Source organism: Electrophorus electricus, chromosome 12 (assembly GCF_013358815.1).
Source record: "Electrophorus electricus isolate fEleEle1 chromosome 12, fEleEle1.pri, whole genome shotgun sequence".
Classification (NCBI taxonomy): domain Eukaryota; kingdom Metazoa; phylum Chordata; class Actinopteri; order Gymnotiformes; family Gymnotidae; genus Electrophorus; species Electrophorus electricus.
The window spans coordinates 21582292-21597513 of NC_049546.1; the positions used below are offsets into that span (position 1 = coordinate 21582292).

General features: G+C 47.5%; 1 protein-coding gene across 9 annotated transcripts in view; it reads left to right on the top strand.

The window, feature by feature from the left end:
* Positions 1-73: 73 nt before the first annotated feature.
* Positions 74-15222, top strand: part of ocrl (OCRL inositol polyphosphate-5-phosphatase) — a 16448-nt gene continuing 1299 nt past the window's right edge. The window contains exons 1-25 of one of the 9 annotated variants that reach the window (XM_035532073.1): positions 748-789; positions 1859-1938; positions 3943-4034; positions 4366-4404; positions 4692-4805; positions 6481-6651; positions 6788-7040; positions 7121-7282; positions 7428-7529; positions 7625-7739; positions 7917-8033; positions 8198-8379; positions 8476-8587; positions 8868-8977; positions 9106-9241; positions 9384-9494; positions 9580-9745; positions 9991-10226; positions 11104-11127; positions 11894-12010; positions 12107-12191; positions 12670-12797; positions 13846-13957; positions 14051-14173; positions 14268-15222. The exon at positions 14268-15222 is cut by the window's right edge and continues 1299 nt beyond it. In XM_035532073.1, coding sequence (XP_035387966.1) covers positions 748-789; positions 1859-1938; positions 3943-4034; positions 4366-4404; positions 4692-4805; positions 6481-6651; positions 6788-7040; positions 7121-7282; positions 7428-7529; positions 7625-7739; positions 7917-8033; positions 8198-8379; positions 8476-8587; positions 8868-8977; positions 9106-9241; positions 9384-9494; positions 9580-9745; positions 9991-10226; positions 11104-11127; positions 11894-12010; positions 12107-12191; positions 12670-12797; positions 13846-13957; positions 14051-14172 — 2928 coding nt within the window. In that variant the 3' untranslated portion in view covers position 14173; positions 14268-15222. Of the gene's footprint in view, positions 790-1858; positions 1939-3942; positions 4035-4365; positions 4405-4691; positions 4806-6480; positions 6652-6787; positions 7041-7120; positions 7283-7427; positions 7530-7624; positions 7740-7916; positions 8034-8197; positions 8380-8475; positions 8588-8867; positions 8978-9105; positions 9242-9383; positions 9495-9579; positions 9746-9990; positions 10227-11103; positions 11128-11893; positions 12011-12106; positions 12192-12669; positions 12798-13845; positions 13958-14050 lie in introns of those variants that run through there. The other 8 variants (XM_035532072.1, XM_035532074.1, XM_027024056.2 and 5 more) reach the window with 8 other exon arrangements.

The following is a 15222-nucleotide window of genomic DNA, read 5'->3' on the forward strand; positions in this document are numbered from 1 at the left end:
ATAGGAGACTAAAGGCAGCGCTGCATTGCATCTGTAGGACCCGCGGTACGTGCGGAAGGCTCGGCTGCACACCGACAGAGGGAGGCCTCGCCCTGTGATGTGGATCACGGATCTCATTTACATGTCCACAGCGCGTATCCAACGCCGAATGCTATGGAGTACTTAGAATTTACTACCGGCTAAAAAGTCTTTATTAGTAAATAAATTATTTGTTATAAGTGCATATTTTTAAGACCCAAATATTCCGAAAGCCTTCTGACATGTCAGTATGCGCAAATTCTGCGCTGCTTTAATGTTCAGGACGCTCGTGACGCGGAATCCTCGCGTCACAGAGACGAGGTGCCGAGCTAGCGTTCACTATCTTACGTTACGCTCGTGGTGGCGGCGCGGGCGGTTTTACCTCCGCGGCCGGGCGACGGTAACAGTGACGGTGACACGGACGAGCGCGCTCCCCTTCCGAGAGGCGCCGTTATTGTCTTGGCTGCGCGTGAGGCTCCGCACCTCGCAGTGTAGCCGCAGGCTCGTCGCCTCGTCTCGCGAGAAACGGGAGAGAAACACCGGCTTTGTCGTTCACTTTTGGAAAAGGACCGGATTGTCATCCCCGGGGAAACGGCGCCTTTATTCCCCTCAGCCGACTCAGCTAGCCTAGCCTAGCCTAGCCTAGCCCAGCCTAGCCTAGCCTAGCCTAGCCTAGCGCTCCGTGACCGGGCACCGTGTTTATGGCGACAGACTAACTGGACCTGAAGCATGGAGCCTCCACTCGGACTGGGCGAGGACAAATGTGTGGTAGTATCCTTCTGAAGGCCTCCGTGTGGGGAACGTAGTGGCGCTAACTAGCCGCCTCGCTTTGAGTTTGTGGGACTATCGCTGCCGGCTGGTTGGCTCGTTGGGTTAAAGCTCCTTGACTGGGTGTCAGCCACACAGCGAGAATGGCAGATAGCCAAGGGCTAGCTGGTTAAAGTAATCAGACATCCCACAGGCAGATAGCCAAGGGCTAGCTGGTTAAAGTAATCAGACATCCCACAGGCAGATAGCCACGGGCTAGCTGGTTAAAGTAATCAGACATCCCACAGGCAGATAGCCACGGGCTAGCTGGTTAAAGTAATCAGACATCCCACAGGCAGATAGCCACGGGCTAGCTGGTTAAAGTAATCAGACATCCCACAGGCAGATAGCCACGGGCTAGCTGGTTAAAGTAATCAGACATCCCACAGGCAGATAGCCACGGGCTAGCTGGTTAAAGTAATCAGACATCCCACAGGCAGATAGCCACGGGCTAGCTGGTTAAAGTAATCAGACATCCCACAGCTCGAAACGAGGCGAGGCCCATTTTAACTTTCAGGTAGCTTCCCCTCCCATCCTGGTTAATGACAGTGTTAACCGAACAGCTGCCTTGGTTTCTGTAATTTTTGTTTATTTGGTGTTTGCTTATCGAATTGTTTCCCGTACAGATTATGAAAGAGCATTGTGAAAACCCAGGTGTAATTATGCGTGAGGTAGGACTGTACAAATTCTGACATGCCAGTGTGGTGCTGGTGTACCCTTGCTGGGTTTCTTGGCACAAGCCCAGGTACACGTCTGTACCTGACCCCATGGAAATGCACTGATCCCTCAACACTGAGAATGAGACAGCTATCTTCTGCAGGCTTTCCTGTACTTTTGATGGCACACAAAAAAGCTTTTTCAAGATTTCCTGTGTTGATAGACATGGTAGGTAACCCACAGACACAGACCCACCTCTGCTAGGAAAGCACAGCTGATTGGTCAGGTGTAAAATGTAATGGTGTATGTGGGTCATTTTTCCACCTGCCCTTGTGTTTCCACTTTGTGCCGTTGAGTCCGTAACTGCTGTGATCAGACAGTGAGGGGTCATGAGCTGACATCCGGGCACCGAGCACCTAGGCTTCTCTCCCTGCTGGAGTGCTTGGGACAATTTAAGTGAGTACCTGCTTCCCCAGGCTAACTTGGCTGCTTGGTTTACTTTGTTTTTGGTTTTTGTTTATTTGTTTGTTTAGATGGTGATTGTATTTTTGTTTTATGCTCTCTGATTTTATACCAATTTTTCACCAGCCTCAAATAAGTTTACAAACCAACAGGCAGTCTAGTATCAAGCTGCTCTCTAAATTTACTTTTTAAAAAGAGTACCATTATATGTTCTTTGCATAGTTATTCTCTGTAATGTAGGTGATTACAGTCACATTTGTGTTAAACCTTTTATTGCAGTTTATAATTTGGCATTCAGATTAACCTATCAGGGGCTGTTATGAGGTTGTAATGAGGTATGCAAATGTCTATCTAGGTGTGTCAGGATTGTGTGCAAGATTGTGCAGTCAGGGTAGAGGATGTTTAATCATTCATATTTTCAGTGTTGGAGAGAATGTGTGTGTTTGCATTCTTGTGTGTGTGTGTGTGTGTGTGTGTGTGTGTGTGTGTGTGTGTGTTTGCGTGCTTGCGTCTGTGTGAGTGAAAAGATGAGGAGAAATGTCACTGCCTACCAGAGTGTTGTCCATTAGATTGCATTCCACCGTGTTGTCCTCAACACAACAAGCTACGCGTACACGGTGAGCCTCACGCTGGTGTCAGGAGTGCTGCTGCTCGGTAGAGAGAGGGTTACAGGCACTGTGCGGTGGGGTTGGATGTCTCTGGATTGATCAGATATTGATCGCTTGTGTCAGAGCTCAAGTAACGCTTTAATAGTCTCAGTTGTAGATATTTATTTCAGATGAATCTGTGTTTCATTTAGGTTGATCTCTAAAGCTTGAGAGAGATGTAGACGTAGCACTACAGTTCTGGCATTTATCGGACGCTTTTATCCAGAGCGACTTACAGTTATGACTAAGTACAACTTGAGCAATTGAGGGTCAAGGGTCTTGCTCAAGAGCCCAACAGTGGCAACTTGAACCAGCAACCTTCTGATTACAGGTGAAGCACCTTTACCACTGAGCTACCACTGCCCATTTGAAACTGAAATTGATATTGTGTAATGAAATGCAGCACTTCGTAATTAACCTCGACATTTTATTAATTACTGTAATTAACCTTGATGTTTTATTTCAGTGCAATCTGGCGCTCTAGTAGTAGGCTGTGTGACATAAAACACCAATACAAAACCAACCAGACCTGCTCTCTACACACTATCCTGGTATTTTATGTTCAAAGGTTGTTTGAGTATATTTCATCAATTAATATTTGTGGTGTTATGTGGAGCTTCTATTTTCTGATCACAGACATGGAATTTGTAAGAATTCGGCTCGTGTATTGTTTTATAGAGTTGAAAGCGCTTTATTTTATGTTCCTAGTGTTGTGATGCAACCATTATAAAGTCAAAGGCAAACTTCCAGAAACTGATGATAGTGCTTACAGGCTGTATTTCTGTTTGCATATCTCTCTCTCTCTCTCTCTCTCTCTCTCTCTCTCTCTCTCTCTCTCTCTCTCTCTTTCTCTTTCTCTTTCTCTTTCGTTTACACATTGCTTTGGCTCTGTCCACAGTCAGCTCTGATGACATTTACCCAAATATGTGGTAATCAGATTTCATGCTAAGTGAAACAGATGTTTAAGCATGTACACTGAGAGTGAGTGGGCAGTGTACCTGAGTACCTAACTCAGCATGTATTTACCCAGCTGTGTGTCTGAGTGTGTGTGTGTGTGTGTGTGTCTTAAGATGTGAACCTCGCAGCTCTGTTTTAGGACGCCTCATTTGTCAGAAACAACAGTGTACATCTGACAGGTTGTGTGTCTGGTTGGGGTCCATTGTAATGCACACAGAAAAATCACAGGAGATAACGTTAAATTTACTTGACTTGTTCACACTCCTGTGCGCTTTGCTTCTTTGGTATTCTTCAGTTCTAAGTGGTATTGTTAGAGCTAGAAATTTCAGAGGTACCCCTGGGTGAGAGTAGTTTGGTATCATGTGAGAATACAGAAGTATTCTTTCTCTTTAAGGTTGGATGTTCTGTCTAACCCTGATGCAGTTGTGTCCAGTCCGGTGCCCCAGTTGTCCATACCCATCAACAGACATTTTCAGATGGTACGAGGTAAGTGGATGTTGTACTGTGTGCAGTGTTTCAGAGCGGCATTTCCCACTACAGCAGGGTGCTTCTTTCAGGGTGCTCTTTATCAAGCACTTGGTACATGTGGTGAGGGTTAGAGGATGTGCAAAGCTCTGCCATCGGCTCATTTTAGCCTTTTATTAGGAAGGTTGTGGTGTCTGTGGGTTTTATAAGAAGTGAAGTCCCTGAACCCTCCTCTGTTAATCTAAAAATGATAATTTATTACAGCAAGCCAGCAGGAAATATGTTCTCTCAAGTAGTGCACCTTTGCCCTTCAGAGTCATAACTGCCCTCAACTGTTTTTTCTTCTTCTCAGAAGCAGAGGAGGCTCTTCTCATTGACATCTCAATAAGCAGTAAGCATACGTTTTGTTGTCTTATAGCTTCTAGGATGATCATTGACCCTTCACTTTGTAAGATGATTAACAACTTTGGGAGATCAACAGTAGGTTTGAAAACACGGTGGTTATTACCATCTTATCCCACCGTCTAACTTAGCAGTCTTTGGTGCATGCTGTCAGGTGTCTGTAAAACTCAGCACTCGACCATTGCCTTGAACACACTAACCGCTCCAAAAAGCTCTCTGCATGGTTGATTATGGGAGCGTGTGAAGGGTCACACTGCTCGACCTCTCCCTTGGCAGCTACATTGAGAGTCCGCATCCAAGGAGAGCACCCCCCGGAGCTTCTGGTGGAACTGCAGGATGACGAGCGCAGCCGTACGTTCATCCAGCAGGTGATGAAGGCCAAGCAGCAAGGTGAGCACACGTGCTCGGCCACACTCTTCATCGTCCGGCCGGCGCGCTCTGGGGCTCTGCAGAGCAGCTCGCTGGGGGATCTTGGTTTCACACGCACACTTTCTAAGGCTGAGAGTTGTCGGGTACCAACTGGTCTTTGTTGAGGGTGTTTGACCGTGGAATATAGTTTCAGCATGTGAGGAATGGCTTCTGTGCGTTCTCTCACAAATTGCGCAAGGGCTTGACTGAGTGCTTGCTGCAGTTTTGTTCTCCTGTCCTAAAGTAGCTCTGAGGACCCACACGTGGCAATTAAATGAGGCTGGAGAAGTTGCTCCATTACGTTAAACTGTACCCAAGTTTTGAATGTTAAAAGACTGTAAAACATTTTTAAAAACGGAGATTTTAAAACATTGCTGACTTACTTAAACCTGTAGAGTTAATATAGGAGTGAAACAGAAAGATGTTACTGCATGTATAAGGGAGCGTTGTAATTGTATTTAATGCTACTTTAGACACTTGTCTTCACAGCCCTTAAATGTTTGCTCTTGGCATTAGCAGATTAAGTATTCACGCTAGGTGTAAACGTAATGTGCCTGTGCTAATTTTATCAGTCTTTCTGCTGGCCTCCAGAAGTCTTTCACAATATTTACAGTAAAGTCAGTGAAGTGTAGCAGATGCCACATGCAGACGTGCAGAGGATGAGTCATGGTGCCGCTGTGTGACGTGCAGTTATCGAAACTCTGAGCTGTGTGTGACTTCACCGCCGAGCAAGGCAGCACACCGAGGTGAAGTCCATCAGCTGTGCATCGCTGCTCTCCTGACACGTGTGAGGGCCATATTCTTGTCTCCGCATTCTTGAGATCTTTTCAAGATCTGAATACTGCCAGACAGTATTCAGGGTGAAAGTTTGCTTTTGCCTTGGGTGTCTGGGTAAACTTTGAACTGGTTTGCCATGAATTGGGCAAGTTTTAAAGTATAACAACAAATAAATATAAACCAATATGAAAGCACACCGAGATGGTTTATTTGAACATGCCTAACTTTGTAAGCATAAAGTGCAATAAAAATTGTAGCTGAATTTCAGTTCCCCTGGATTTACTGTTTAGCTCTAGTTAAATACCAAGACAAGGGTGAAACAGAACAACCACACGTTAGAGAGTCAGCGGTTTTCTCAGCGCTTGGGTTGCGGATAAACCTGGCAAATTGGAAAACTGTTTTGGTCTCCAGCCGTGCCAGTTGGACAGCTACGGTGGGTGAGCGTGATTGGAGGAGAGGTGCGTGTCCTTTGCCTGTCACTCAGAGTTCGGTTGTTGAGGAGGGTTGAGAGTTTTGGGAGTGCAGTTGTTTTGGGGGTGAATTGATGAAAGGCAGAGCGTTGTCTCGGGGCTAGAGCTCTCTCACGCTCGCTGCGAGTGTTTGTGTGTGCGTAAATTCAGGAAGGCCCTCTGGTTCTCTGTTGGCATATTTCAAGTTCAGACATGTGCTGATGCAAGGAATGTTTTTTTTCTTTCTGTTGCTTGGATTTTCTTTCTAGCACACAAGCATCATCGTGTACATTTGTTTGCCGTGCTTTTATGAGAAAGGGACAAATTAGCAGTGGTGTGTCTTCCTCGTGCCAGCAGTCAACCAGTACGGTTTGCTTAACGTTAGTCTCTTTGATTTCACCAAGTGGTTTACTAGTTCTGCTGTCTTGCAGTTGAAGTGAAAGGTTCAGTACCTGGGAAAATGGAGCCTGGAGTGTGCGCACACCTCAAACGCTCTGGCCCCGCCCCTCACAGACGGGTCGCCAGACCTGCAGTCAATGCCTCCAAGAACCTGCTAGAAGGCCATGCCAACAGCAGCGCAGGCGAAACCCCTTCACGCACTGGTGCATAAAATGCTATTCTGTTTTAATACTTCACATTCTATGCTTATCGGCTAATTGGATGCTCGGGTCCGATATTTAGTTGTTTACTTCTAATTTCCTCCGTCATCTACAAATACGGACACCGCTCTCCTTTCAGCGGGTTCTGGTGACCCTTCAGTCTCCCTGGTGACAGACTTTGGCTTTGAGAACCATTTCAACCATGCACTAAAAGTCGAGGAACAAAAGAATCGACAGAACCAGACCATTGGCCAGAGGGAAGCCCCACCTCCTCCTGTGCCCCCCCTCCCACCTCGAAAAGGCCCCTACGTGCCCTCCACTGCCTCAGGGGCAGGAGCCCCTCCCAGAGACAGACCTCCACCCATCCAAACTCCCACACCAGTCAGGCAAGAGTAAGTACCGGCAATCCCAGTCCGCCTTCACAGATATATATGCGTGGCACTGTGAGTGAAGTGGGCTCTGACCCTTACAGGTGCAGTCATGGTGCCGAGCGGTCCAGCGCCTGGGCTGACAGTCCCGTCACGCACACCCTGAGGCAGGCTACGTACAGCAGCCAGGCGGGCCTGAGAGAGGGTGTCCTCAAATACCGCCTGGCCAAAAAAGAGAAGGACTACGTGGACATCCACAACTTCAGGTTGGTAGCGGGCTATCGTCTGTCACTGCACTTCAACTGGAAGTCATCTTCATTTGAAATGCTTTCCACAAGGCTGACAGTATGTGTGTTTTTTGTTTGTTTGTTTGTTTTAAACTTGTTTTGTTCATTTTCTCTGATTTGGTAGGTTTTTTGCAGGCACATGGAATGTAAATGGACAGTCGCCAGACTGTACGTTGGCTCCCTGGTTGTGTTGTGATGCGGAGCCTCCTGATGTCTATGCACTGGGGTCAGTATATAAACTCAGCATTGCTTTCAGTGCCACGGTGCCTCGGGCTGCGCACCACAGCCGTTTCCTGAAGCAGGAGCCTTGTGACTTTGTAGGTTTCAGGAACTGGATTTGAGCACAGAGGCCTTTTTCTATATGGACTCGTCCAAAGAGCAGCTGTGGATCGACGCAGTGGAGCGAAGCCTTCATCCGAAAGCCAAGTACAAGCGGGTGGGTGCGTTACACACAGACCACGCCTCTTGGGTCTGTAGTTCACGCTCAGTTCTCAATGATTATATGCCTTGAGCCGTGTATCGTTTTGTGAGCACGTGCGAGTGTCCTGATCCTGTGAGCACGTGCGAGTGTCCTGGTCCTGATCTGCCCCACGTCCTCTGTTCTGGGCCGTAGGCTCGCATTATTCGACTGGTCGGTATGATGCTGGTGGTGTTTGTGAAAAAGGAACACGTCAGCCACATCAGAGAGGTCGCCGCCGAGTGCGTAGGAACAGGCCTCATGAACAAAATGGTGCGTCTGTTCGTAACGGACATGCCTGTGGTTCGTCGTGAGAGGAAGCACAGCGCGCGTCCGTCCTTCTGTTTGTTCCGTTTCGTGTCCTTCAGCGTCAGGGTAATGAGAACGGCTCGTGCGCGCGTGTGTGTGTGTGCGCGCGCGTGTGTGTGTGTGTGCAGGGAAACAAGGGGGGCGTGGCTGTGCGTTTCGTGTTTCACAACACCAGCTTCTGCGTGGTGAACTCCCACCTGGCGGCTCACGTGGAGGACTTCGAGCGGAGAAACCAGGACTACAAGGACATCTGCGCCCGAATGACCTTCAACCTCATGGAACACCCGCCGCTCTCCATCGTCAAACACGAGTGAGTGCGCCAGCCTCTCCCATGGGGCTGAGGTTGGAGCCCCAGTTGGTCGCGTGTGAAATGGAGGCTTGTGGGTTACTGTGTGTGTCTCCTCAGCGTGGTGATCTGGCTGGGAGATCTGAACTACCGCCTGTGTATGTACGACGCGGCCATGGTGAAGAAGCTCATTGCTGAGAAACAGTTGCGGCTACTACAGGAGTACGACCAGGTGAGGGCAGACAGGAGAGGCATCCTGTGTTCCACACACAAGCTGCTAAATGACAGAAGTCGTCACTTTAGTCCTAGTTAGTCCTATAGCTCATTCTCAGTTCTGTAAACTCTCTTTACTGTCCGTTCGTCAGCACCCCTGGTGCTTGTTCCTGTTTTGTGTGCATTTATTCCTTCTCTGATAGTGCTGGTGATATTTACACATGGTTCTGCTATTTGAATGGTCGAGAGGTGTCCATGCTGGCCAACGCTCCACTTTTGTCTTCTCTGTGGTTTTCTAGTTGAACATGCAGAGACAGTGTAAGAGGGCCTTCACCGACTTCATGGAGGGCGAGATCAATTTCATCCCCACTTACAAATACGACGCAAAGTCCGACCGCTGGGACTCGAGGTGCTGTTGACAACCTCAGCCGTGCTCTAGAACCCACCTGTGTGGTTCCTGCTGGCCTGCTGTTTGTGCATGTGAAGTAAACTCGCAGCTGTGAAGGTGTGACGACTGGTGTGTGTTGTGCACTGCAGTGGGAAGTGCCGCGTCCCCGCCTGGTGTGACCGCGTGCTGTGGAGGGGCAGTGACGTGAAGCAGCTCTCCTATCGCAGCCACATGGGGCTGCAGACCAGCGACCACAAGCCTGTCAGTGCTATCTTCAGCATCGGGGTGAATCTGCTCTCCTGCTCAGCTCTGTTCATGATGCTTACCAAAGAGCCTCCGACCCATGTATAGGATTGTCTTTGACCACGAGACTCTGTGTGTGTGTGTGTGTGTGTGTGTGTGTGTGTGTGTGTGTGCCATGTTGCAGGTGAAGATGGTGAATGATTCTCGTTATAAGAAGGTGTTTGAGGAGCTGGTCCGCGACATGGATCGCATGGAGAATGACTTCCTGCCTTCTCTGTCACTGACTCGAAGGGAGGTTCGTGATCAGATCACCACACTGTGTGCGTGCGTGCATCTGTCTGCCTGCATGCTAGTCTGTGTTGTCTTCTCGCCTGGCGCAGTTCACCTTCGAGAACGTGAAGTTCCGACAGCTGCAGAGGCAGAGTTTTCTCATCACCAACGACGGCCAGGTGCCCTGCTCCTTCGCCTTCATTCCCAAACTCAACGACTCTCAGTACTGCAAAGCCTGGCTGCGGGCTGACCCCAGCGAGGGCCTCCTGGACCCGAGTGCGTGCCACGCCCACACGCCACACAAGCCAGCCACGTTCCCCTCACGCTCACCTCACACATGCCCACACTCATCTGCTCCTACTTTTGTTAGGAAAGTCGAGCAAAATGAAAATGGGGAATAAAACGGATGGCTATCAATATCAGCACCACAACTGATATTCCACTAAACCTGACACTAAACGCTTACGTGTTGACGGTAGATCTGCCTGTTTTTAGCGTAACGCGCTCCGCTTTCCTCTCAGACGAGACCATGGAGATCTCCCTGGAGGTGTACGTGAGTAAGGACTCAGTAACTCTGCTCAACTCTGGCGCGGACAAGATTGAAGACATCCTCGTGCTGCACTTGGACCGGGGGAAGGACTATTTCGTCACGGTGTCCGGGACCTACCTGCCCAGCTGTTTCGGAACCTCCCTGGAGACGCTGTGCCACGTGAAGAAACCCATCCGTGAAGTCCCTGTCACCGAGCTAATCGACCTGGTGAGGTCACAACCTCCAGCACACGCCTCCACACCCGAGCAGGTTGGCGGCAGCCACATGACTGCGCATTTCATCCTCTGTAGTAATCAAAATGCCTCTCTTATCACACCATTGCTCATTTGTGCATCATATCGGCAAGATAGGGACATTTTTAATTAGGTAAGTTTAATAGACGTGAAATATGAGTTGGAATATTATATTCAAAAGTGACTGCATTCAGCATAAAAGTCCTTTAGTCATTTGTCATATGCATAGCGGGAAAAGTCTTATTTAAACACTTTTATTTAAAAAATAGGGTAAAATCAAGCTCGTTGTGAGATTTAACTCCAGAAGCTACGTAAGAAGGACCCAGTAGTGAGGAGGAAGTTTAACTAACAGCGTCTCTGAGCACATACTCCAGATAAATGAGGATATTTAACGCGGATCTGTTGGTGTAAGCCACATCTATGTGCACATCACACCGTGTTATCTGTGACACTTCTGCCTTCCGTCGAGCTGCCAGAGTCTGAACGAGTGAGGAAACGCCGCCCCATAAACAAGGCTTTCCATAAACGTCCCAGCACCCTCCGGCCAAGTCTGGCTGTCGTTCCGAAAGCTCTCGCGCATTTCTGTGTTGCTCGCGTGCGTTCGGCGCTGTGCTAGTTCTCCGCGCGCTCAGAGGTGAAATGCGGATGACTCGTTACCATGGCAACGAAAGGTAACTCATCCCTCTGGTTCTCCTGTGCCTACTGGTGGTGAGGGAACACCAGTTCACCACATCTTATGCAGTGCTCTGGTTTTACTGGTTATGCAATGTCTCTCTTGTCCCTTCCTTCTTGCCATCCTGCTCTGTGCACTGACCTTTCCCCCATCACTCTTGGGACCTGTTGATTGTCAGGGAGACGATAGCTGCCCGAAACAGGTAAAGCCCTATGGAATTCATCATAAGGACTGCTGAAGTGTTCTGTCTGTCTTACTGACTGTGTTTATGAAGTGAGATCCAAACGCTTTTCATTGGGGACATGCAGCTGACTTGCATGCGGAAGTTCACACTGTACATTATTTGCAGCATGTTGGTTTGCTGAGAGAGAGAGAGAGAGAGAGAGAGAGAGAGAGCGAGAGAGAGCGAGAGAGAGCGAGAGCTGTATTGCAGCAGCCCAACACACACTGATAAGACAGTACAGCACTGCACGGAGATGAGGCCCACAGAACGCTTGTACTGTTTAGAGTTTGCAGTTCAGTGTTTTTAAACTTTAAAACATTTTACATGCCTAGATTAGTGTGTCCACTCTGTCCTGTTGTCTTGTCTTCTCTTACACACCTAAAAAAAAAAAAAACCCTCAGATGATGGGTTATTGCTCTTTGTTTGTGTGCGTGAGTGTGTGTTTGAGAGAGAACTCCTTGCTATGGCTTATTTTTGGAACAGAGTTCTCGGGGATCCGTTTACAGTGTCTAAACGAATCTGACATGTCTGGTACAAAAAGTCTTCCTGACACCTCACTGAGCCTAATGCGTGACCATCTCACCTTTAACCTCTAATACCTTTCTGAAACTTGTCTCAGCAGTTTACCCATTTAAAATTGTGACTTTTTTATATTAACATCTAATAAAGCAAAGAAATACTTTATCAGACACAAGCCCAGCAGTTTAGTTTCATTCGAACATGTTAACATTAATCCCTCTCTCAGGAAAATTCCAGGATGAACTTCTTAGTGGACTGCGGAGTAACAGAGGACAGGCCCTTAAAGATCCCAAAAGAGGTGTGGTTGCTAGTCAACCATCTCTTCACCAAGGCCTGTCAGCAGGTAAATATCATGTCCCAGCTCGAATAAAGTGATTTTTTTTTAATAGCGTTTCTGTGGGTCAGGCATTAGGTTACACCCTAACTGCGATTTTTCTAGGAGGACCTTTTTCAGACTCCTGGCTTGCAAGAGGAATTGCAGAGCATCATTGACTGTTTGGACACCAGCATTCCCGACTCCATCCGTATCCTCCGATCCATAATAAACCAATACTGCCCTGTAATTTGCCACACCTAATGGAATTTCTGGTATGGGAAAAAGGTTTCAGCAGAAGTTGACCTCACCCGTTCCACTGTGTAACCCATGTTACTGGCTGATGCTGATGTCTGGCTTTGTCTGGTGTGGCGGCGCGCCATCTGAACTCACGTAATTTCTGCTGGCAGTGCTCAGACTGTGAGTAGGGGAGCCCTGCTCTGGTGGGCCCTGAGCTGTGTCGGGACGCCATGTCCCTTCTGTCTGGCGTCCTTTTCTACTTTTACACGTTCTCACTTTGTCAACAGTCCCTGCACATCACCTCAAATGCAATTTAGGCAAAATGTTCTCTCCGTCCAATTTATCATGCATTCTCAAGATGTGTTGAATGTTTCCATGGCTATTCTCTTAAAGAAGAGTTAGTGTGTCTGTGGGTTCAATGTGTGCTTTGTTCCCTAACCGTGTGTCAGCTGGCTGTAACCACTCAGTGGCTGAAGCTCTGTTGATCTTCCTGGAGGCCCTGCCTGAGCCCGTGGTATGTTACGAACTCTACCAGCGATGTCTTGAGTGTTCCCACGATAGCCGTCTCTGTAAGCAGGTACACAGAACCGTCTCACTGTTAAAACCATACTGCCAAATCCTTCAGGGCTTTAGAGATGAACAGTACCATTATGTAAGGTTCATATTCCATTAATGATGCTTCATAGTTTCAAATCTAAACTGTTAGGCGGGCCTTCCTCTAGCCCAGTGTTATTCTTGGTTGGCCCAAAATAACACAAATGTCTATCTGGTTTATGAATTTATGTGGTTTTCTGTGGTTCAGCATCGAGACACTTGGATGCCACCCGGTACTGAATGACAGAGCTGATTCCTTGTAACATTGATGAGGGATTTCAGATAATTATTAAGTAACGTCATGTGCAACACAGTTTGCTTCAAGAAAGGACGAAAGAAAAATCCCTTATCAGATTATCATCCTGCTCCCCTCTGCCTCGCAATCCAGACATGACCAGCAGGAGGCTGGAAGCTGAAGGGATTGGTAGACATTTTATCTGAGAGTGACTCAGATGGATTAAGAAAACTTTAGCAGACCTACAAATGAGACATTTTATTGACTTATTTATATCACAGCTGGAGACTATAATAAGACAGAGGTTAAGAAACAAGGTTTAACCTTGGGTAAGACGTCAAACGTGCATGCCTCTTAGTCAGACATTAAATCAGACTTTTTCTAAAGTGCGCTTGAGAAAGTCCTTTAACTGTCTTAATTAATGAAGACTGGTTGAAGTTATGCAACACTGTTATATACAAATCTTCCTGTGTATTCACAGAACTCTGTAACCACAACACTGGTCTACTGCAGATTCATTTCATTAAACAACATGCCCAAAATATGATCCCTCCTCCTAGATTTCTTATGTCATCGTTAGCTTTTATACAGCAATTAAAGTGAAATGACACCTTTAGGTATTACACAGCAGTTGTAACTAACTCAGAAACTGAAAACCACGATAAAAGACTGAGATAAAAATGACAATGAGAATAAAAGAGTATTGATTCATATATATATATATATATATATATATATATATATATATATATATATATATAAAATGTATTTTTTTAAATTCTGTTTTGTTTAACAGTTAATATCTCAGCTCCCCCGAGCTCACCGCAATGTTTTCCGCTACCTGATGGCCTTCCTGAGGGAACTGTTGAAGCACTCCATCTACAACAACCTCACAGCCAACCTCATAGGTCAGCTGCCCCTCCCTGCCACTCCTGCGCCGATCGCCCTTAAAGGAACTACTGCGCTTTCTAATTGGCTCTGTTGCTTTTCTCCTAATTCAGCTACGCTCTTTGCGAGCCTCCTCATCCGTCCGCCGCAGCTGACAGGCCGGCAGATGCCGAACGATCGGCAGAGAGCCAACGACTTCATCTTGGGCTTCCTCATGGGCAGCGAGGAAGACTGAGGTCTGTGGGTCGTTCCTCGATCCGTGCATAGGTGGTGACACCAACATGTGGGGATGTAAGGAGGTGTGTGTGTGTTGCTGTGTGTGTGTGTTAGGGTTTGAACAGACGTTGGATGCACCCTGTACTACGACGGCTGATGGGGAAAAGATCAGTCGTGTTTTGCACAGACGCTGTACCTCGGCTTGTGTGTCGTCATCGGGAGCGTTCTCCACTGCTCACACTCGACTTTGTTTCACACGCCGAGATTTAATGGCTCCATAGTGACCTTCGGCTTTTCCTCGTGACCTCTGTTCCTCCCAATGGCACAGATGAAGGCCTCATTCAGTCCTCCTACCTGACCCACACACCAGCTCCCTGAGCAGTACGAGGGGTGTGGCCGCATTCCTGAAAAGTGACTTTGACTTTGACAATCGATTGCCGTTTTGGAGGAAGGCATTCTGGGACCGTGTACCTGACCCATGGTGTGATGTATGTCCGTTGTAGTGTAAACCTGTTATTCATGTTTCTCCCCACACCGGACACCACCCACACCTGGAGAGTGAAACCACTCCGATCTGAAGACATTAAAAGCATCCGTACTGGTTTGTCTTGTTTACTGGCAGCACATCTCAGATGCTGTGGCCACACTATAATAATAATTCAGCAGTCTTCAGACAGCTCTGGTGGAAAGTGTTGTGAAGAATCGAGAACCCTGACCTTGAAACTGCATCTTGGCACTTTTTCAACAGGACTCTTTCCAATCCCATTCTGTTTGACTAAGATCAACGTGTTTGCGATGGTTTACTCTAAATCTAGGCATTCTGGTTTTCAGACGCATCGTGTCTTATTGATGATAAATATGTATGCTCCTGTACCTACTGGGTGTTTTACTGTGCTGTCTTGTCTTTTGATGTTGGTACGATTTGTGGCCACCTGACTGCTGTTTGTACATGAGTGTTTGCAGAAACCCTGTGTCATGCATCCTGTATCCTCAACAGCCACTTAATGAAAGTTGTTTTCTCTTGTGTGCCCTTAACACGCTATGGGGTAAATGTGTTTCGTGAACGGTA